Source organism: Ips typographus, linkage group LG1 (assembly GCF_016097725.1).
Source record: "Ips typographus isolate SLU linkage group LG1, UJ_Ityp_2.0, whole genome shotgun sequence".
In the NCBI taxonomy this organism is placed as follows: domain Eukaryota; kingdom Metazoa; phylum Arthropoda; class Insecta; order Coleoptera; family Curculionidae; genus Ips; species Ips typographus.
The window spans coordinates 14,599,249-14,620,551 of NC_138422.1; the positions used below are offsets into that span (position 1 = coordinate 14,599,249).

Consider the following 21,303-nt stretch of genomic DNA (forward strand, 5'->3'; position numbering starts at 1 on the left):
TCTTGTGCTGTACTCCATTTTTCATGAATTCACAATGAATTGAACAAATTACGACACGATTCCTTAAGTGTATTGCAAAAACATTTAACCAGATTAGCTGAGGAATCAATACGTTAGAGCATCCAACCGCATTGATTACCGTCGGCTACGATCTAGGAAAGCAAATTGAAATTTTACAGTTAAGGATTTATCTGTCACAGATAGCGAAACAACTACCCAAAGTTCGACGTCTGATTTGAAATTGTAAAGGGCGAATTTAACAACCCATATGAAATATGTATGAACCCGACTCAAGGGTAGAATTTAACTTCCACATTTCTCGCCACTTTTAGTCCAAATTAGTGCTAAAAAGGTCACTGTCCGGATTCTCTTGTACTATGTAAAGTTAACCCACCTAACCTAAAAGTTTAAATTGGGGAATTTAACAAAAGTCATTATCAGCTATTTTATAGGGAATGTAAGACGACATTTGGTTATAGAAGCACCGGTTAGCTAATTTTCAGAGCTTTTTGATGAAAATTATTTTACTTTTACGTGCAATTTAGGTGACTCTGTGTCTGTGTTTTTTATTTGAATTCCTATCAATTTCGCTAAACCTCCATGAGAAAAAGGGTAAAAAGAACTACAAAACGGGCCAAAACTCTCTATCTCTTCATGTTAATGAGATATTAGATTATTATAAAAAATGCTTCAAAAAAGATCCCTAATACCATTCTTTCAATTTTTTTCAAAAAAGCCAAAAGTGGCCTCTCCAGCTCCTCACGTTACCGAGATATTGAATTTTACAAAGTACTTAAAAAAAACCAAATCTTAGTCCCCATTATTTTAATTTTTTTGAAAAATTAAAAATCTTAAAGTGATTTTTTGTGCTTATTTTACCTAATTTAAGGTTCTTTGGTATAAATATACCCTTTGCTGTGCATTGGAACCCTTATGGAGCAAAATAAAAATTTGCTAAATTTCCCCTTTTGACCAAAAATGACATTTTTTTAATTTTTTGAAGGATTATAACTTTTTTATTTGAATTCCTGTCAATTTCGCTAAATCCGCCATTAGAAAAACGATAAAAAAAACTACAAAACGAGCCAAAACTCGCTTCTCTAGCTCCTCACGTTACCAAGATATTGAATTTAAGAAAGTACCTACTTAAAAAAAAACCCTAATACCCCCTCAATTTTTTTGAAAAATTAGAAAATTTAAAGTGATTTTTTTTGCTTACTTTACCTAATTTGAGGTGGTTTATTGGTGTAAATAGGAGCATTGCAACAAAAAAAATTTGACAAAAAAATTACATTTTTCTAATTTTGGCAAAGTTTAAAGCGCCTATTTCACTTAATTTGAGTTTCGTGGTATAAATATACCCTTTGCTCTTTGTGATTACTTTAGAAAGAAAATGCAGTATAAAAACCTAAAAATAACAAAATTTATTTGATTTAAACATAACTTTCATTAATAGAGTAGTGATAGTTGCGAAGGCTCTAGTCTCCAGTCATCATTTCCATAAATTCTGTAAAAAAATTGTTATTAATTTTTGAATACTCATCATGGTTGTGGTGTTTACCTTCAAAATCGACGGTTCCAGAAGAGTCACTGTCAATTTCGGCGATCATTTCGTTAAGTTGATCGCCGGTCAGTTGATCATCTAGCGCAGCTAATATTTCTCTCAAACTGGATGTAGGAATATACCCATTTCCTGTAAAGTGATGTTTTGTATGAGTGCGCCATTGTTGCTCTCAAAAAGTATTTATTAAAAATATAAAAATTCAAGATCGTCGCTAAAAATGTCCAAGTAATTAAATAAAATATACAAACGCAATCTTTTTCTAGAACTCAGGCAACACCGTTAGTATTAAATTTGCAAAAACTATCCAAACTATGACATTTATCTTATCATTTCATAAATATTCAAGGATTGGTTGCAATCAAAATTGTGGTGTTATTCTCGCGGGGTAATTTATCAAATCCCAGTCTTGATGGAGTTGAAAGTTAGCAGAGATAATATCAAAGAAATAAAGCCCTTTTCTGGGTCAAAGCTATAACGTGATAAATCACACCTATCCACAGTTTTTCTGACTACGCCTCAACTTTTGAAAAATGAATCACACACTTTCACAATTTTTGAAATTATTAGAAATTACCTTCTTTATCATACAGTCTAAAAGCCTCTTTCAGTTCCTTTTGCAAAGCCTCCTCGTCCTCATTCTCCAGAAAATGTGAGGCTACGCGACAAAAAGCGTCCACGTCCACGGTGCCAGTTCCTGAAATCACAATATTTTCGTAATGTGCCAACATCATCAAGGTACAATTTAATTATCCGCTTTCGAGCGTACGCTAAAACTGTGTCAAAAACTTGGCAAATGTTTGTGATCGCTTCCTACTTTGTCGCGTTACCAAAACAATTAATTTTTTTTTCAATTTGTATGTCGCTTTGAAAACACCCCTAATAAAATGGTTAGGGACGCTGCTTCAGTCCGATCCAATTACTTGGGCAACATTTATCTGGAGTTTTGCCAGGGTAACGAATAATATCTGGATTATTAAATGAGCTCATTAGCCGGAATGGGAACGTCTTTGGTGGCGTATTATCAGCGTCCTCGTGTTGGATAATGACATTGTTTGAAATTTAAGTACATTACTAGGCAGTGAGGTAACCATATTTTACAGTACACATTTTTGACAAGGTCAAATGAGTTATATTGTAAATTTTAGTTACGTGTCTCTCAATCTGAATTGAGTTCAATTGAGCAATTTGAACACGAGTGTTATTACTTGCTATTGTGACATGACACGGTGCATTTGCGAGCTCGATTTTCGAGTTTAGTCTGCTGGTCCAATCAGAATTGGGCTTTCTTGGGTTTTGGATAGACAAAAGATTTTTGAAAATTGGCCATATTTGATTCTTCAAGTGTCATTTAAGTTGTTGTTTTCTTACGTAGATTCCATTAGCGCAGTCGCTTTTTTCCTACAGAGATTTTAACTTTGAAGTTGTTGACGTAAGTCACTTTATTTCTTATGGAACACACTGTACAGTGTGTCCATAAAGTATGGAATAAATTCCATTAAAATTCAGGGAACTATCTTTCAGTAGAATGCACGGACACGTATGTTATTATTTTTACCTACGACCTCAGTGTAAATAGCTAATTACGCATAGTTTTCCGTTACGTAATAAACCTCTTTACGCACAGTTGTGAAAAAACGCACAGTTGTAAAAAAAGCGCACAGTTTTAAGATTGGCCACAAACTATCGCTCTAATGCTGGGAAAAATTGATTTTGTTTACATTTATTCCTTTATCAGAGTATATTAGATTGAGATCATCGCGTAATGCATTGTTCATACAGTTTGAAGTAACTACCACTTCGTCTAAAATATTATCCGCAATAAGTTATCTGCAATATATTACACATCAAGTAATATTACTGAATGTTTTCCCTTTCTTCTTAATAACTGTAATGTCACCATAAATAATCATTTCAAGAACAACACTAATAATTATTTAAGTAACATGATTTGTGAATTTTTTTTATTACGTTATTTTTTTTTCTTTAGTGGTATAATACCTATGATTAATACAAATATGATGTCAATACGTTGAAAATATACTTTTTTAATGAAAAGTTACTCTGAATTATATAGATTGCGAAAACAGGACTTTCCATTTGGTCGTAGGTAAAGTATAGTACGTCACACGTGCTCTAAGGCATTTTACGCACTCATGGAATTACACACTCGCCGTAAAATGCTTCTTACAGCACGTTACGTAATATACTATTAAACGCGCATTTTTTGCGACAAAAATTAAATATACAGGGTGTCCCAAAATTAAAATACAACCTTCTAGTTGACATTTCCAGATGAGAACCCCTATTTTTTGTTGCATTTATGGATTTTACGTAAATTTCTGGTTATTTTTAATATAGCATATCTTGATTGGCCGCTCCTCAAATCGAGCAGAAATTCCTAATTTGAGCAAAATTTTCCTGCGCTTTTCCAGAAAATCGTTAATAACTCGCTCATTTGAACCATCCTGTATATACGAGCCCATAACAAAAGAAAGCTAGTAACACGGCTAAGTTTCCCGTTTCGGCCGCTAGAGGGCGTCAAAGTTAACCTTGGTGTTTTGTAGTTTTTTCGAAATATCTCAGGAACGCTTCAAGTTAGAGGTCTGAAATTTTTACCACAAACGCACCTCGACGCGTTATTACCTTCTATGCACTTTTTTTGGTACCAAGCACCGTCTGTCCTTAAAAAATAAAAAACAAAAATTGTCAAAAAATTTAAAGGGTGGTACCTTTGAATTTATTTAGAGATTTTTAAAATAAACTTTCACTACCTAAATTCCTTCAGGTTAATGATACAAAAATTGTCATTAATAAAAATCTCATTTTTATAGGTGCCACGCACTGAAAATTGACATAATTTTCAGGTCATCCCCAAAACCGAGCAAAAAAAAAGACAGTTATGGTAAAATGGATGTCTGGGTGTCTCAGATTAGCGGCTGAGTACAGGGTGTCTCAAAAAAGTGAAAAACCATTTTTAATTTCCGGGAATTATCTCAAAAACTGTGTTAAAAGCAAAGTTGTCAAAAAGGTTGATTTTGATGCCCTCTAGCGGTCAAACTATCACACCAATCCCCTTTTTTGAATACACCGTTGAAAAGCCTTTGGTCTGGACTATATTTTACCTTCAGTGACATTTTGTCGTAACTGCTAAAATAATTAAGTTATTCTAGGTTAAAGCAAAACTGGTTATTAGAAGTTTTGTGATGCTTGACTTTGAGGACCTCTAGCGGCCAAACGGTGCCACCGATTAACTTAAATGGACATATTTTTGGAAAGCCCACGATCTGAGCTATTTTTTTATTTCAATCACTTTTGGTCGTCAACTGTCAAATAAGCTAGTTAAGGCCAATTTTTGAAAAAACTGCACGAAAAAATTAGGAATTTAATTTAATAATAAGAAAATAATTATTTTTTTAATTACTGTTTTTTATTATAGTTGAACACTATTTTCAATAAAACATGTTGTATTTTTCAACCGTTATTTTTTCGAAAACAGCTGAATATCGATATAGGATACATGAAAAATTCTTAGAGCTTCACGTAAAATCCATAAATGCAACAAAAAATGGGGGTTCTCATTTGAAAATCTCTCTCATCCCAAAATTGAGATATGAAGGTCATATCTCAATTTTGGGACACCCTGTACATCAAATTTTTTCCTCAAAAAATGCGCCTATAATAGTATATTCTATATTAAGAGCGGAAAGTATATATTTGCCGCTTGCACATGAAATTTGCAGCTTGAGGCGAAGCCGAACGCTGCAATCATGTAAAAGCGGCAAAAGTACTTTTGGCTCGAAATATAGACGATATTTTTTCGACGACTGCTGTGGGGTGGATTAGAAGGACAACTCACATCATTTTCGTCGCTCGAACTCATTGTCACCGATAAATCACTTTGACGGAATGTGGTTATTTCAAACAGGTATGTCAAGCGTTGTTATGGAAACGCCGAAAAAAGTTGGTGAGTAGATTGTTAGTAGAAAGCGAAAACGCTCTAGAGCAGAAAATCTCTCTTTCTGCTCGCGCGCGGCAAATAACCCCTTTCTGCTTCTAAATGGAAGCGTACATGAGGTACTTTCAAAGTAAGTCGTCGAAAAAAATAATAACATACGTGTCCGAGCATTTTTCTGAAAAATAATTCCCTGAATTTTATTCGAATCTATACCATAATTTATGGACACACTGTATTATTGATTCATTGGATAGCTCTTTTTAAGCTGATTCCAGTAAATGATATAGTTTTTTTTAAGGACGTGCGCAAATGAAATTCAAATTTCAAAGATCACGTGATTCTGTTTGAGGTTAAAATGACCATCCTAGGGACATTTGATAAATTTATTTAAACGCTTTGAGTGTCATCACTCCTTACAAACGGATAATTTTCACCTGGACGTTGTCTAACTCCTGCTTTATGTTTATTGTCCAAATCCACATTTCCGCCTAGTGTGAAAAGCATTTTGTTGTTTTTGATGCGATGTCATTAACTTGAACCACTCATTTATCTATGTTGCTGTTCCAAATGTAGGTGAAGCATTTACAAAATCGTATAAACAATTTTGGAACGTTCGTCCTAAATAATAATTTTATTTTAGAATGTTGTATTTTAGTTTCGAGGGCGTGAGTTTAATTATTTCGAGTAATAAAAATTTCATGTTTCAAGCGGCTGGACGCAACTGCTCCAAAAAAAAATTGTTTATAAAAAATTACAGTTCCTATAATTTGTTGTTGCTTGCTCTGTAACGGCGTAATCTGAAAATGTGTATTCTTCCTGACAGCTGAAAGTCTGAACTTCTAATCAGTGTCATTTTGACGGATCTGTCAAGCCGATTAAGTTTGAAAGGGTTTAAAGCACAAAGTGACAGAAAACTACTAAATTGCTACTGGAACGAACAAGATTTGAAAATTTCAGGTGTTTCGTTTAGCAGACAAAAAGAGTATCTTAGCAAAAATAGATCTTAACCACTATGCAAATTTCAATAATAATTGTACCATCCTTCATTAATTGTACCAATTAATTCTGGACTGAAGACAGGATTTTTTTCAGTATATGTATATTCGAAACGATTTGCACCAAAATATTTAAAAAAAAAGATTTTGAGAGGGCGTAATTCCTCTGTACTTTTTCAATTCAGTCCAATCTGTCTTTATTATTAAATTACTCAATTATTTGACCCTTTCTCTGTAATATTTCTAAAAAAAGTGATAATAATAATAATGGTATTTATTAACATGTAGCTATAAAAATAAACACAATGACAAATCATGCAAATATAAAAATATTAAAATTAATGTAAAAATAAAATAAATAAAATGGACAAATATGGACCTCTTTAAAAACAAGTAACGAATTAAAAGTAAAAACATTATACAAAAACAAGCTAAAGCACTTAAATTACAACATTGATTTGACAAATTGTTGAAATTATCACAGTTTTTTATTACATTGGGCAACATATTAAAATCTTGAAGGCCTTTGTACAATACTGAATTGAACATATGTGTTGGTCTACAATTTCCACTCAAAACAAAATCAGAACAGTTTCTCGTGCTGTAACTGTGGACTTCGTTAAAAGACTTGATCCGCTTGCATATACAGGGTAATTCAAATTCGACCCTCACCATTGGGATCTCGGAAACTATAGGAGATACGAAAAAGTTTAAATTGGGGCAAAGTTGCGCAATGTAAAGCTCAACCAAATGCAGTTTTAAAAATTTCGATTTTCCGAGTACTTCCGAAGATATCCGAAAAAAACTGAAAATTTGATTTTTTGTTTTTATTTATTTCTAATCTTATTTGAAGAGATATTCCAAAACTAAAAGCACCTTTTCATTGCCACTTTTTCTCAGCTATTCGATGATGGATTCAAATTTGCCACACGACGTTTCGTTTTTTGGCAGCCATCATCAACTTTCTTTTTTCTTATGGGCGCCATATTGGATTTTTAGCCCACCAAATAGTACGTTTTATTCTGATTTTAGTGATGTATAATAACTTATGATTTGCTTCATAAATAACAAAATAATTCAATAAAAACTATTTTTACTTTAGTTATTGGCTTTGAGTTAATAGGCCGTTTCATAAAATGTCATTATTTGACAGTACTTGTCAAACACGATAATTCGGACGATCATTAGAGCTTTTAGAGATTTTACCTTAGTTAGCTTTGAGTTAATGAAACGTTTTATGAAGATTACTTGGTAGTACTTGTCACACGCAATTGGCCTGAACATACTTAGTCACAAAAGTGTACACGTGACTTAAACCGGTTTATTCACTCGAAGAGCTTAGGCCACTTGTGGACCTAGTTTTCGTAAATAAAAAATGATTTAAGTCACTTGCTGCAAAGTAACTATTAAATCACTCTGAATGACATTCGCCTATTTACAGATGTAAACAAACAAACATCAATGTTACATCTACGAGGCGCGATGCAAATTTAATAGAACTGTGATTTTAGATTTTTTTTTTAATATAAGAAGTCGAAATTTAATAAAATACTGTATGACACGTGACTTAAACCGGTTTATTCACTCGAATAAATATGAATGAATAAAAAATGGTTTGTCACTTCCAAAATAAATAACTATAAACTTGCACTTAACATTATAAAAAATTGAAATTTGGCAAAAAATGAAGTTCCTAAAATGATGGAAACATAAATAAGCCTTTTAAGTTAGAGATAATGCTAACAAATCTCTTTTTCTGATTAACCTAAATAGTTCAGCAATGCTTGTATAATAATAACATTTTCTGCGGGGGTTTCTTTTCTAGATACATTTTTAACTATGACTGACGCTCTAATGATCGTCCGAATTATCGTGTTTGACAAGTACTGTCAAACAATGACATTTTTTAAAACGGCCCATTAACTCAAAGCCAATAACTAAAGTAAAAATAGTTTTTATTGAATTATTTTGTTATTTATGAAGCAAATCATAAGTTATTATACATCACTAAAATCAGAATAAAACGTACTATTTGGTGGGCTAAAAATCCAATATGGCGCCCATAAGAAAAAAGAAAGTTGATGATGACTGACAGAAAACGAAACGTCGTGTGGCAAATTTGAATCCATCATCGAATAGCTAGGAAAAAGTGGCAATGAAAAGATGCTTTTAGTTTTGGGATATCTCTTCAAATAAGGTTAGAAATAAATAAAAACAAAAAATCTAATTTTCAGTTTTTTTCGGATATCTTCGGAAGTACTCGGAAAATCGAAATTTTTAAAACTGCATTTGGTTGAGCTTTGTATTGCGCAACTTTGCCCCAGTTTAAACTTTCTCGTATCTCTTATGGTTTCTGAGATCCCAATGGTGAGGGTCGAATTTGAATTACCCTGTATAGGGTGGTTTTTTAATTTAAACACAAACACGTGAACGGCAAACACAATCATTTTCTGGACAGGTAACATGCTTAAAATCGTGGACATTGTTACGACGGGAGTATACCTGTTGCATCGCAATATGCACCTCATTGCTCGATTTTGCACAATCTGGATCTGATCTATCTTAAAACCAGGTAGACCGTACAAAAGAGCAGAACAAAACTTGAGATGAGGGGCCGCAATACAGTTATACAGTAGTAGCCGACCTTCTTTGAAAATTTTCGAGTTATATAATCAGCGTAGGCATAAAACTTCAGTTCGGAATCAAAAATTACTCCCAGATACTTTATTTGACTTTCGCACCTAATCCTGGTGCCATTCATAATTACATCGAGCTGCTCCAAGGAGACGTTTCTCAACCTACTTTTTCTCCTAAACAGACAAAACTTTGACTTGAGTGGATTGACACTAAGCTTATTTTTACATAACCATCTAAATAGGTATATTTTCCAAATCGTTGTTTACGTTCGTCTGCATAAGATTCAAGTTACTCCCAGATATGTAAATCATTGTATCATCTGCGAACAGCTCGATGCAACACCGATCCACAGCCCCAACTATGTCATTGACATAAAGCAAGAACAGCAATGGCCCCAAGACAGTTCCCTGTGGTACTCCATGCTGAACACACAACGGTTCAGACATGCTATTCTTATACTTTCCTCTTTGATGTCTGTTAGACAAATAAGACTCGACCCATCCCAGAACCGTACCGCTCAAACCCATGCAATGCCATTTTTTTATTAAAATTTTGGGGTCAACTGTCTCGAACTCTCTCCTAAAATCGAGGAACACCGCCAACACAAAGTTACCAACGACTAACTCTCTTTTAAAAATATCACATCAATTAACTACAACAGTTTCACAAGAATGACGCTCACGAAAGCCCGATTGGTTCTCCACAACAATGCTATTCCTATCACAATGATCTTGTAACTGAATTTTTACTGCTGTTTCCAACGTTTTTTCATAAACCTCTCCGGAGTTTATTGGTCTAAATTCATGACACTGAGTTGTATTTGTGACCTTAGCAACAGGAACAACCATTGATTCTTTCCACCGCTCAGGAAATTTTCCACTTGACAGAGACGTATTTACAATATTAAGCAGACGATCACAGGCTACATCACATACATCACACAAGACTTCCTCCACACCTCCTGCTACATTTTTCATATCCTTTAATATCAGCCATGGTTAAACATTTAAACTTTGAGAAGTTCTGACCAATCTCAGAAATTGTCTCGGAGCCGTCACGCGGCGAAGTGCACTCAGGAATTATGATGATCAAAAGAACATTTTAAGTCCACGAACTATGTGAATCACCCTGTAACTGTAAAATAACTATCGAAGCTGTCAGTGCTAACCACACCTTTTTTGACATTTTTATTATACTTATATAGGGTGGGTATTATTATAGAATGAATCAGGTTTTTCATACAAAACTTCAAGAAAATAATGCACATAAAGTTTGATCTACATCTACTTTCATTTTTTTTTTATTCTTTCGACATTCTTTTTTTGTAGCATCTAGTTTATTCTATTGTTTTAAAATGGCAACAGCCAACGTAAATAACGTTATTTCCGTTTACGCGAATTGAGAATGATTGCAACTCAGAAATTTCGCATCGACAACTGTAATATTTCAGAAGAGAATTTCAATTATAGTGTTGTCTAATGCTGCACACACGGGGGCATTTATCAAAGCGTAAAGGAAATTTATATTTTGAACCAAATATTTGGCCATTTTCCTACACTGTTTGCGGCTACAAGCCATGAATTTCAATAAAACTTTAGCACATCCTTCAATCATCTTTTGGAAATTGATAAATGTGTGCGCTTTGAGGATATATTTAAGTTAGGTCTGAAATTTCAGCTTAGTCACCGGATGACTTTCGTAATCTCTTTATCGCTTTATATTATCCCCAAAAGCGTTTTGTCAAATCGTTTTAGTGCGAGTGAAACAATCGTGCAAAACTCACCTTCGGGATCTTCTTCTGAAAGCATCTGTTCCAGCTCTTTGTCATCGTAGGAATGTCCCAGAGTGGTTAGAATGGTTCTAACTTTCTCCTTTTCGATGCTTCCCCTTTTCGCCGTGTCGAACATGGAGAAGGCCCTTTTAAGCACTATAAAAGGGACACAAATTGTGTTTAGAGCTCGGAAATATCAAATTTACGGCGTAGATTTTACGAGTGCACTTGCCTTTGTAAATAAGTGTCAATATTAACACCTGTCGCTGACTATAAATTGAATTTTTATATTTTTGCCATGCCTCGGTATGAGTTTTAAGAGATAGTTGGCTTTACGATCATTAAAGTGAAAGGATTTTCGTCTTTTTGAGGTTTCATGTTTAAAATATGAAATATGAAGTTTTTAGCCATCAACGCTAGCATAATATTTTTAGTGGTAGGCAATTTTGATTTATATTAATTAGAGTCCGGATTAAAAAGCACTAAAATCGGGAAAAAAAGCAAAAATTTTTTCCGCAAAATAGCATAAAAATCTGAAAAAAAGCTTTAAAAAAGCACAAAATTCTTTCAGAGATGCGACAGAGAACTTACGGAAGGTTTTAGATTGTTTTGAAAATTTTTGCGAACTACTTTAGAAGCATTTGGAAGATTTTTGGAGTTTAAAGAGCATATGGAAGGTTCTGGAATGCTTTAGAGGCATTTGAAAATCCTTAAACTATTCTAGAACTTCTTGGAAGCTTATAGACTCTCTTGATATATTTTGGGAGGTTCTAGACTAGTTTAAGAAGAGCATTTGGAATCTTTTAGACTGTTCTAAAAGCTTTTGGAAGTTTTTAGATTGTTTTGAATGGCTTCCAACTGTTTTAGAAGCATTTTGGAGTTTCTGTAGTATTTTGAAATCTTTTTAGACTTGAGAGTTTAAAAAACATTGGTTATAATATAAAGAGTTTAAATAACATTGGTAATATAAAGGTTTTGGACTGCTTTTAAAGCATTTGAAAACTTATGGACGGTTCTACAAACTTATGGAAGCTTTTAGACTGCCTTGAAATTTTTTGAGAGCCTCTTGACTAGTTGAAGATCATTTGGATGCCTTTAGAGTGTTCTGAAAACTTTTGAAGGCTTTTAGACTGTTTAGGAAGGCTTTCGACTGCTTGAGAAACTTGTTTTAAAACTTTTTTAGACTACTTTAGGAGCATTTGGAAAATGTTTGAACAGTTTAAAAAGCATTGAAAGTTCTGGTCGGCTTTTAAAGCATTTGAAACCTTGTAGACGGTTCTAGAAACTTTTGAAAGCTGTTAAACTCAGCTAGAAGCATACAGAAGCTTTTAGACTGTCTTGAAATCTTTTGAGAGCTTTTATAGATAAGTTGAAAAGCTTTTGGAAGCTTCAATGCTATTTTGTAAGCTTTTGAAAGGCATTTTGGAGCATCTCTAGTGTTTTGGAATGTTTTAAAAAATTTTTTTAGATTACTTAGCATATGGAAATTATTTGGTCAGTTTAAATTTGTAAATTGATACTTACCCATTTTGCAACAGATAATTGGTATGTTTTTGTCTTTCAGAAGCCTTCAATATCTTTAATAATATGTCTAATATAGTTATTGCAATTGTAAATTAACCTATGCAAATTAAACCATACAAAAAATAGCAGCAAATAAGCACAAAAATCTGTCAAATGACGTGTTTTTGCGTAAATTGTTCACATTAGATGTCAAAGATTAGTTGCTTTCATTACTTACAAAAAGCAAAATTTCTAGAAAACCGGACCCTAATAATAATTATAAATGATACAGAAAATCAAAATTATAATATGAGACACAAATTTCGAGAGTTTGTGTGAACAGACAACTAAAAGACAACAAAAGATACATACAGGGTGTCCCACCTGGAATTATCACGGTCGATATTTCGAAAGCTATAAAAGATAACTTTTTGAAAATTTCAATTTTTAACAAACAACTCATTAAATACACAAAGGAACTAAACGAATTTTTCACTATACTATTATCATTTAATCTAACATTTTTTTTCTACATAATCTTAATCTTCCAACTAGAAGTAGGTATTTCAATATGAAACTCTACTAGGTAACTTGAAAAATAATTTCTTCTTATTCTTTTCTTGTTAAATAATTTGTAAAGATTATTGTAAGATATTAAAAATATATGTATAACGTAGATGACAATAAAATAAATAAATAAAAACAAATAACACAATAAATACTAAAGTCTTTTCTGACTGTTCTAGATTAAAACGATCAATGTCTAATTTTAAGGTTGCAATTTTTTGTTCAAATTGAAACGTGTCAAGGTTTGCTCTCCATCATCGCGTTGGAATTGGTAATTGATTATGTTATAAACAACTGAGAGGCTGACTTAACTGTTTGTTGCTATAAATAAACTGTTAAAAAATACGAGCTTGATTCATACCCGCGTTTTTTAACCAAAAATAAAAATTATGAGACGCTGCTATTTACAAACAGTTGAAAAAAGGTGATGGAATTTGGAATGCACACGCTGTATGATGAATTAGAGATTTTTCGTGTTTTTTATCTACTTTTGAAGATTTCCAAGTTTGACAGATTGAAATATGCTTAAAATAAACAGATCAGGACTGCCCAAACTTGTCTACTCATGGACCTATAAACAACAACTGTATTAATTATAACAGGGCTTTTAAACTTTTAAGCAGGTTTCTAAGTTTTATAGCTTTATGTCACCATTATCGTGGCAAATTTAAGTTTGTCCCAAAATACAGGTATTAGAGCTCGAATCAGCTAAGAAAAGGCCACAGGCGTCATCAAACGATGATGTCACGATCTCTGTACGTCTCGCTTTAAATATTGCTGCTCTCGTTACTTTCCAAGTTGTTGCAGCCAGTCAGTGGCGTGCTATTATTTTATCAGTAAAATGAAACATTTTCGTCGTTTTTAATAAAGAAAATAAAAGACAACAAGTTTTTCAAAGGAATGGAAACTCCTTCTGCTTCTTTCTTCATAAATTGTAAGACGTTACTGACGATTTCACGGCCTTGGCTGTATATGATAACACCTTTCTTTCCAACCTTTTTGAAAGACATTTTGACAAAATAACGTTTTTTATTCATAACACTATGTGAACTTCAACTGCGACCATCAACAATACAACCAAAACACCAGACTAAAACGGAACCTAACCTAACCCCCTAAGTCTCCCTGTCCGCCACTACATTTTTTTAAACTTGGCAACACCGTTTAGAGTGCCGGCTAGTAAAAGCATATAAAAAGGTCCAAATATACCTGGCCGCTGCCGCATCTGTTTTAATTGTGTCCAAGTAAAAACCGTACTACGTTGCCAAGTGGCTTTTTGACCGCTTAACAATATATTTTCGGGAATATTTTAATAGGACGCCTCTGATTATATCTAATGCGACGGCAACTGTAGAAGGAGAAAGAAATAGTTTTAAAAACTGCGTCATTGATGATGCGGTGGCCTTTTCTCATCTGATTCGAGCTCTACCTATCAAAATTTAACTTATGAAGCTATAAAGTACATTTAACAGAGTTTCACTAATTTAAACGCTTTTTAAGTGATTGTTTTAGTTTAATAGCTCTGTGGATCCGATTTTGCCAGTAGCCATTAAATTCGGTCCAAAACATACATTCGTACGTCAAAATTGTATTCATAGACCTATAAACAAGCATTCAATATGATTCGTTCTGATTTTACTGCCTTTATATTGTACTAGTATACTGTATAGTAATGGTAAATAATATGACGTATTTATGGAGTCAAAATAATTCGATTTAGCACAACTTACCTCAAACAAAAAGTCAACAGAAACAGAAATACAAGGAGTCAAAGTTATTTTTTTAAAATGCATTTTTTTACTTAACACGTTCTTCCTATGGAGTTTTTTGCTAAAATTAGGTATTCGAGGGTTTTCGAGGGTGCCAAATTTGATTATCTACTCAGTTTTAAGCCAGCTTATAGAGGTCACCAGTGATTTGCTTTAAAATCACTCTAACTTTTTTCTGGTAAGGCGACAACTGAAATGTGAGTATCGGTATTCCAATATTTTTTTAACAAAAAAGGTATACTTAGTTGGCATCCTTAAGATCAACAGTTTACGAGATATTTGCAATTAAAGTATTTGGTGTCAAACATGATTGCAATTTATAATCTTCTTGGAGGATGGAACCTTAGATCATTTCTCATTAAAAGTGAGAAAATACTTAAACAAAAATTTTCTGAATTGTTGAATTGGCCCGGAGTCATGACCAGCACCAAGTTCGAAAATTGGTCATCCAGATTTTTACCTGAAGCATTTTGTGTATGAAGAAATAATAGATAACCAAAGCAAGTTATTAATTTCAACTTAAAATGCCGTTGAGACATTTCGGAACAATAATAGACAGTTGTTTCAATTGTTATTTTCATTGAGGTCAATATTTTAATTGCAAAAAATTGGAAAACCGTTTTTTTTTTGGGATACTTACTAGGTATACCTTTTTTGGCAAGAAGATATTGGAAAACAGATATTCGGTTAGGTCGATTTAAAGTTAGATCGAAGAGAAGAAACTCCAAGTTATTCATGAGTAATTAAAAAAATACCATTTTAAAAAAATAACTTTGACCCCCTGTATTTCTGTTTTCGTTGACATTTCGTCTGAGGTAAGTTGTGCTAAATCGAATTATTTTGGTTCCTTAAATCCTCTATTAAATTATTTACCATTACTTATGGGATACCCTGTATAGTGTGATAGCTTTATGGAATGGTATAGATTGACAGTTTCCAAGTTTATGTCAGACTGAAATATGATCAAAATAAACAGATCTGGCGAATTTCTTTTTCTAAATCTGTATAGAGACAAATATTTCTATTTCATTAATGAATAAGTTAAATATTTTAGTATTTACCCAGGTTCCAAACAAAATTTATATTTTCATCTTGTTTTCATTTTTGTATTGCCTTATGTATAATTCAATTTTAGGTTGTTTGTGTCTTAGTACTTCATAATCGATCAATCGACTGATCATTCGATTATTCAAAGCGATTATTTCGATCGATCGATTCTGAAATTGTATTGCTCCACACTAATTTAAAACATCAAACTTGATACCACTTTTTGAGTAAAAACATTAGATCGATAGATCAGGACTCATGACCTAGCTAAACAAAATTTTAAAAAATCACGTTTTGTTTTTCATGAACGTCTATCAATCCCTGATTAATAGGAAGTATTCAGGTTAACATGCCCAAAATACGCTTAAAAACTTTTCTCCATCTTTGGGACACCCTGTAAGGTTAGAAAACTGAACAGAAATAAAGTTGAATTCAAGAAACTATTTTTAGATGTTATTGCTTTTCAATAGAAAGAATTTTCAAAGAACTTCTGTAACTCTGAGCAATACTACAAAGTTTTCAGAATACTGCACTTTCCTCAACTGTGGTTATTATCCGGTAAATTGCATAAACGAGAATTTTCAAACTTTCTATGTCCAAATAGAAAGTTAACTTTAGAAAGTGAGTTCAACTAGAAAATCATAATAACTAAACGGAAATTCCTCAAGATATTTTTAGCGAATCACATATTTACAATAATTGCTATACTCACTTAAATTCAAAATAATTTTCATACGAAGCGTAATTTAAATAAAATATTTTGAATTTTTTCTCGACGTAAAAACAACATTATCGGGCTTTGCCTTAAAGTTTGTTTGGATTTGCTCGCTTTTAAATATTTCTACGATTTAAACAAAAATAGTTCTACCAGACAGTGGATTAATTCGGGTACAGGTTTTTTGGAAACTCTCATTAGTCTATTCAAGAGAATACTTACATTGCAGTTGTTGATCTTCAGCCTCCGCCTGAAAAACCCATAAAAAAAACATGAATAACAGCTAAATTTAAACTAACAATAATCAGATTTTTATACGGGGGAGGAAAACAGGAATCCCTCAAAAAACATGCGAAACCACCTACGAAAATAAACGTGATATGACACGAAATGGGCCAGAATTTTATTTGCTAAGCGGATGGTGATAAATTTGAATATTTCTGGTGCCGGCCAACGCGTGCCAAGTGAATTAAAGGATGATTGTTAAACGCCATTTATCACAGTGTTAAATTACTGGCAAATCAAAGTAGGAATGCAAAGTGTTATGGCCTTGTCCGTGCCAATTTTGACAAAGTATCCAATTAGAAAATACCGACAGTGGTATAATTTTGCTTTTTAGTTAAAAGGTGTTTAGTGATTCCATAGAAACAAATCATGCATCGTAGTTATTCTAAACAGTATTTTTTTGCAAACAAATTTGGTTTGAATTTTATTAAAACTTAAAAATAGTTTATAACATCTTTCAACGTGTCTTTAGTGTTAAGCAACTTAACATCGTCGTTGAAGGAAGTTTTTAATCGAAAAGCAATTCTCAGTATTGTAAGAGAAAAACTGCATACGTCTGTCATCGAACGAAATCGATTATTGCAGTTTTTTTGATTTTTAGCTTTCTTCTTAATCTTTTCTCAGTTTAAAGCCTTAAATCATAAATTTCATGCAAAAACGGTTAAAGAAACAAAGTTGGTTAAATTATAGTAAAATTGCGCATTATGGAGTTTAATGCCGTTTTAAATTTCAGGAATTTCTGAATATTTCCAGAGGCATCCCAAAAATAACCGAAATTTTGAAAAGTAGTCTTTTTCTATTGATTTATATGATGACATAACTGAAAATAAACGACACTTTAAAATTGCAACTCGTCCTCTTCTAAAAAATATTTATTTAAAAAAAATCTTCTCTTCTCTCTAATTGGTTAAATAGTTTGGCCGCTAGAGGGCTTCAAAGTTGATCCAAGAGACTTTGAACATTTTTGGTGCACTCTTTCGTTCAATGCTAAATTACTTATTTAACATATTATTGTAAGACTTTTATATGTCGATGGAGAGCCAATGAAATGAGCTAACTTTGAACATTTTTAATTGGGACGTAGTCTTGGTTTGTCATTAAAGCAAAAATAGCACCATGGAGGTGAAAAAGTACAAAACACTCTTTAAAACATTTTCAACCAGTTTCAGGTACATTCATTGTGTTTTACATCTCTATGAGTAGCGTTTTAACAGTTGACATGCATCACTGTGTATTTGGGACGTCATCTGGACTGTCATTAAAGCAAAAATAGCTCCATAGAGATGTAAAAGTACAAAACACTCTTTATAACAAATTCAGTGTGTATTTGAGACGTAATCTGGACTGTCATTAAAGCAAAAACAGTCAAAAATAGCTCCATAGAGATGTAAAAGTACAAAACACTCTTTAAAACAATTTCAACCAGTTTTAGGTACGTTCATTCTGTTTTACACCTCTATGAGTAGCGTTTTGACAGTTGACATGCATCACTGTGTATTTGGGACGTAATATGGACTGTCATTAAAGCAAAAACAGTCAAAAATAGCTCCATAGAGATGTAAAAGTACAAAACACCGTTTAAAACAATTTCAACCAGTTTCAGGTACATTCATTGTGTTTTACACCTCTATGAGTAGGGTTTTGACAATTGTCATGCATCACTGTGTATTTGAGACGTAATCTGGACTATCATTAGAGCAAAAATAGTTCCATAGAGATGTAAAAGTACAAAACACTCTTTAAAACAATTTAAACCAGTTTCAGGTACATTCATTGTGTTTTACATCTCTATGAGTAGGGTTTTGACAGTTGTCATGCATCACTGTGTATTTGAGACGTAATCTGGACTGTCATTAAAGCAAAAACAGTCAAAAACAGCTCCATAGAGATGTAAACGTACAATACACTCTTTTTCTGCTGAAAAAATTATGTTTATAGTTCATTGCAACTTTCCTTCTTTCTCTGTCAAGATAAATTTATGGTAAAGAAAAATGCAGTTTTGTTCTTAAAACAATTTCTTTTTACTAGTATCAGAAGTGGTATTTCTCCACTTATATTAACAAAGTGTGGTGGTCCATTAACTTGGGTCTCTTAAGGTTAATGGGCCGTAATGAAGTAAAACGCACCATGTGGTTGCAATTAGAATTAGGTCGTGTTCATCCCAGTTTAAGAGCAGTTTAGGTTAATAAGTTGTTTTTTTTTATTGGTTATCCAGGTACGGTTTGGTCACCAAATTCCACAGAGTCGAGCAGCTGTTGTCTTCATAAATTCAATTTACTCCTCTACTTCTACTCTAAACAAATATTTATAATAATCGCACATCTTTTTTGTATCTAAGGTGGTTTCTGAAATAAGTGCTGATATACATATAGTGTATTAATTTGAAAACTTCAATGCTAGCAATCTATTGTGGATCCTTTATTTATGAATGGTAACCTTAATGACGTACTTGGAAATATTAGAAAGTTAGAAAGAAATAGAAAATTCCTTAGATGTCAATTGGGGCATAAACCTAAACAAATAATTAATTTTCAACAAGATGAAGCCCAAATATTGGTGGGGAAATTTTATAAATGATACGTTTTCAAATCAGAGAGTTGTGAGAAAAAGTCCAATAGAATGACCGGCAATATCACCAGATCTATTACCCCTCGACTTGTTTGTCTCAGGTCACCTAACCACAGAAACATCAAGTTTGTTCTCTGCAATTACTATAAACGTTGGTATAAGAATGATTATTATGAAAAAAAAATTAAAAAATCTAAAAAAAATTAAATTTGACAGAAACAGAAACCCCTGAAAATTAAAAAATGTGTTTTAGGTGTAGGCCTTAAACACAATTTTTAATATTGTTGTTTTCAAACATAGAAATCAATAAAACATTGTATCATTAAATCCATAAGTGAAAAAAGCAAGAAAACACATAACCATAACATACTCAAACAGACACATACTCAAACACACACAGACACAAACACAAGAGAAAAACACAAACCACTGACCATTTTTATCTGATGATGTAAAGTGTTGAATATGCACTCAACAACGAACAACCAACCAAACTCTCTGGATTGAGACCGCACGAAACAAGAACCTCAAACGGAACAGAACACAGAGTGTACATACACCACTTTTATTCCTCCCGCTATTTAATTTTAGCCGAATCCGATTCGCAATCGGTTATAGAAGATCTAAAGTTTCGTGACGAGGCATTCCAAAAATTTTCTCGTTTCAGGTCGCCGATTGATGTCTTCCTCGTTTCTTTGTGGTGGACAGTGTGAGTGGTTCCGCAAACTCATAAAACTTTCCCAGGGTTGTTTTTTTTTTTTAAAGAAGGTTGAACGTTTTGGACTTTTGATTATTTTTAGTGTTAGGATTCAGTTATAAATTCCATAGTTTGGCAGATAAAAATTAGATAATAGACAATGGCAAGTCTGTCAAAGATAAGGTTTCAGTGACGTTTTTGCAAAAAAAAAACCTCAATGCCCTTACCCTAAAAGTAATGTACGTCGTTATTTCGGTCAAAATCAAATTCGATCACAAACCATAGCTTAAGAAAGACTGATCGAAAAAATTGCTCAGCAAATACGTAACACTTAAAAATGATATGGACATCTAAACACGTAAAAAAGGATTCTGACACTACTGCCAGAGCCTTTCTCTAACATATTTGCCAATCTTTGATTTTCTTCAAAATTGGACTTAAAAACGGTTTCAAAAAAATGTTTTTTTTTTTGGGAAAAAACTTCATATACCCACGTATACTTTCAGCAAAGTTTTCTTGTTAAAATACCAATTTCTGTTTCTTGATTTTCCTCTTCATTCTCAAGTTCTCTAATTTCATTCATATGTTTGAATAATGTTCTTTTTTGCTCAATAAATTACACTGTATAAACAGTGGAATAACAATTAGATTCGTTAGCAATTTAAATATTGTGATTTACTTCAATGCTTGCTTAAAACTTACACTCATTAGTACCTCATTTTGTAGCCTCATACTCTTTCAAAACTTTGTATAATTTTTTTGAAGATATTAACGTTTTGTTAATAGAGTTTGAAAGAGTTCTGCTCAAGATGGTGGACTGCTTGTTACACGGTTTCATGAGTGCATTGAAAACTTGTAATAACTCAGTCAACAAGGTTTTTGGACTAAGAAAATTGAGTACTTAAATACCATTTGTTTTTCAGTTACATGGTACAATAAGATTTAAGTGAATGTATTTGTGTTATGAGCAAACTAAATATTTACTAAAATCCGTCAACTATTTGAGTATAAAATGAATTTTTCAAAACATATTTATCACACACACATTATTGTGTCTAACTACGTATGATGAAAAGTAATTAGTCAGAAAATAGATCATAACGTCGCGTAAACATATCGTCGATCAGCGATATCAAAACAAATTCCCCGCACTGGAACAACCTGAAAACGATATTTCAGAAGAAAAAAAAATTCCTGAAAACGAATTAGAAGTTTAAGGTCCTGATTCCA

The 21,303-nt window shown here is 32.7% G+C and overlaps 2 protein-coding genes across 4 annotated transcripts in view; one reads left to right on the forward strand and one right to left on the reverse strand.

Annotated features, from left to right (window-relative positions):
* LOC145727272 (neo-calmodulin-like) overlaps positions 1 to 21,303 on the forward strand; it is a 60,743-nt gene that overhangs the window by 33,364 nt on the left and 6,076 nt on the right. The gene's annotated exons all lie outside the window — the stretch shown is intronic.
* On the reverse strand, positions 1,404 to 19,942 carry LOC145726063 (troponin C-like). Its single transcript, XM_081975010.1, has 6 exons — positions 19,811 to 19,942; positions 16,746 to 16,773; positions 10,935 to 11,078; positions 2,139 to 2,258; positions 1,562 to 1,693; positions 1,404 to 1,507 (listed from the first exon to the last, which is right to left on the reverse strand). The coding sequence occupies exons 1-6, from the start codon at positions 19,811 to 19,813 to the stop codon at positions 1,479 to 1,481; spliced, it is 456 nt and encodes a 151-aa protein (XP_081831136.1). The 5' UTR covers positions 19,814 to 19,942; the 3' UTR covers positions 1,404 to 1,478.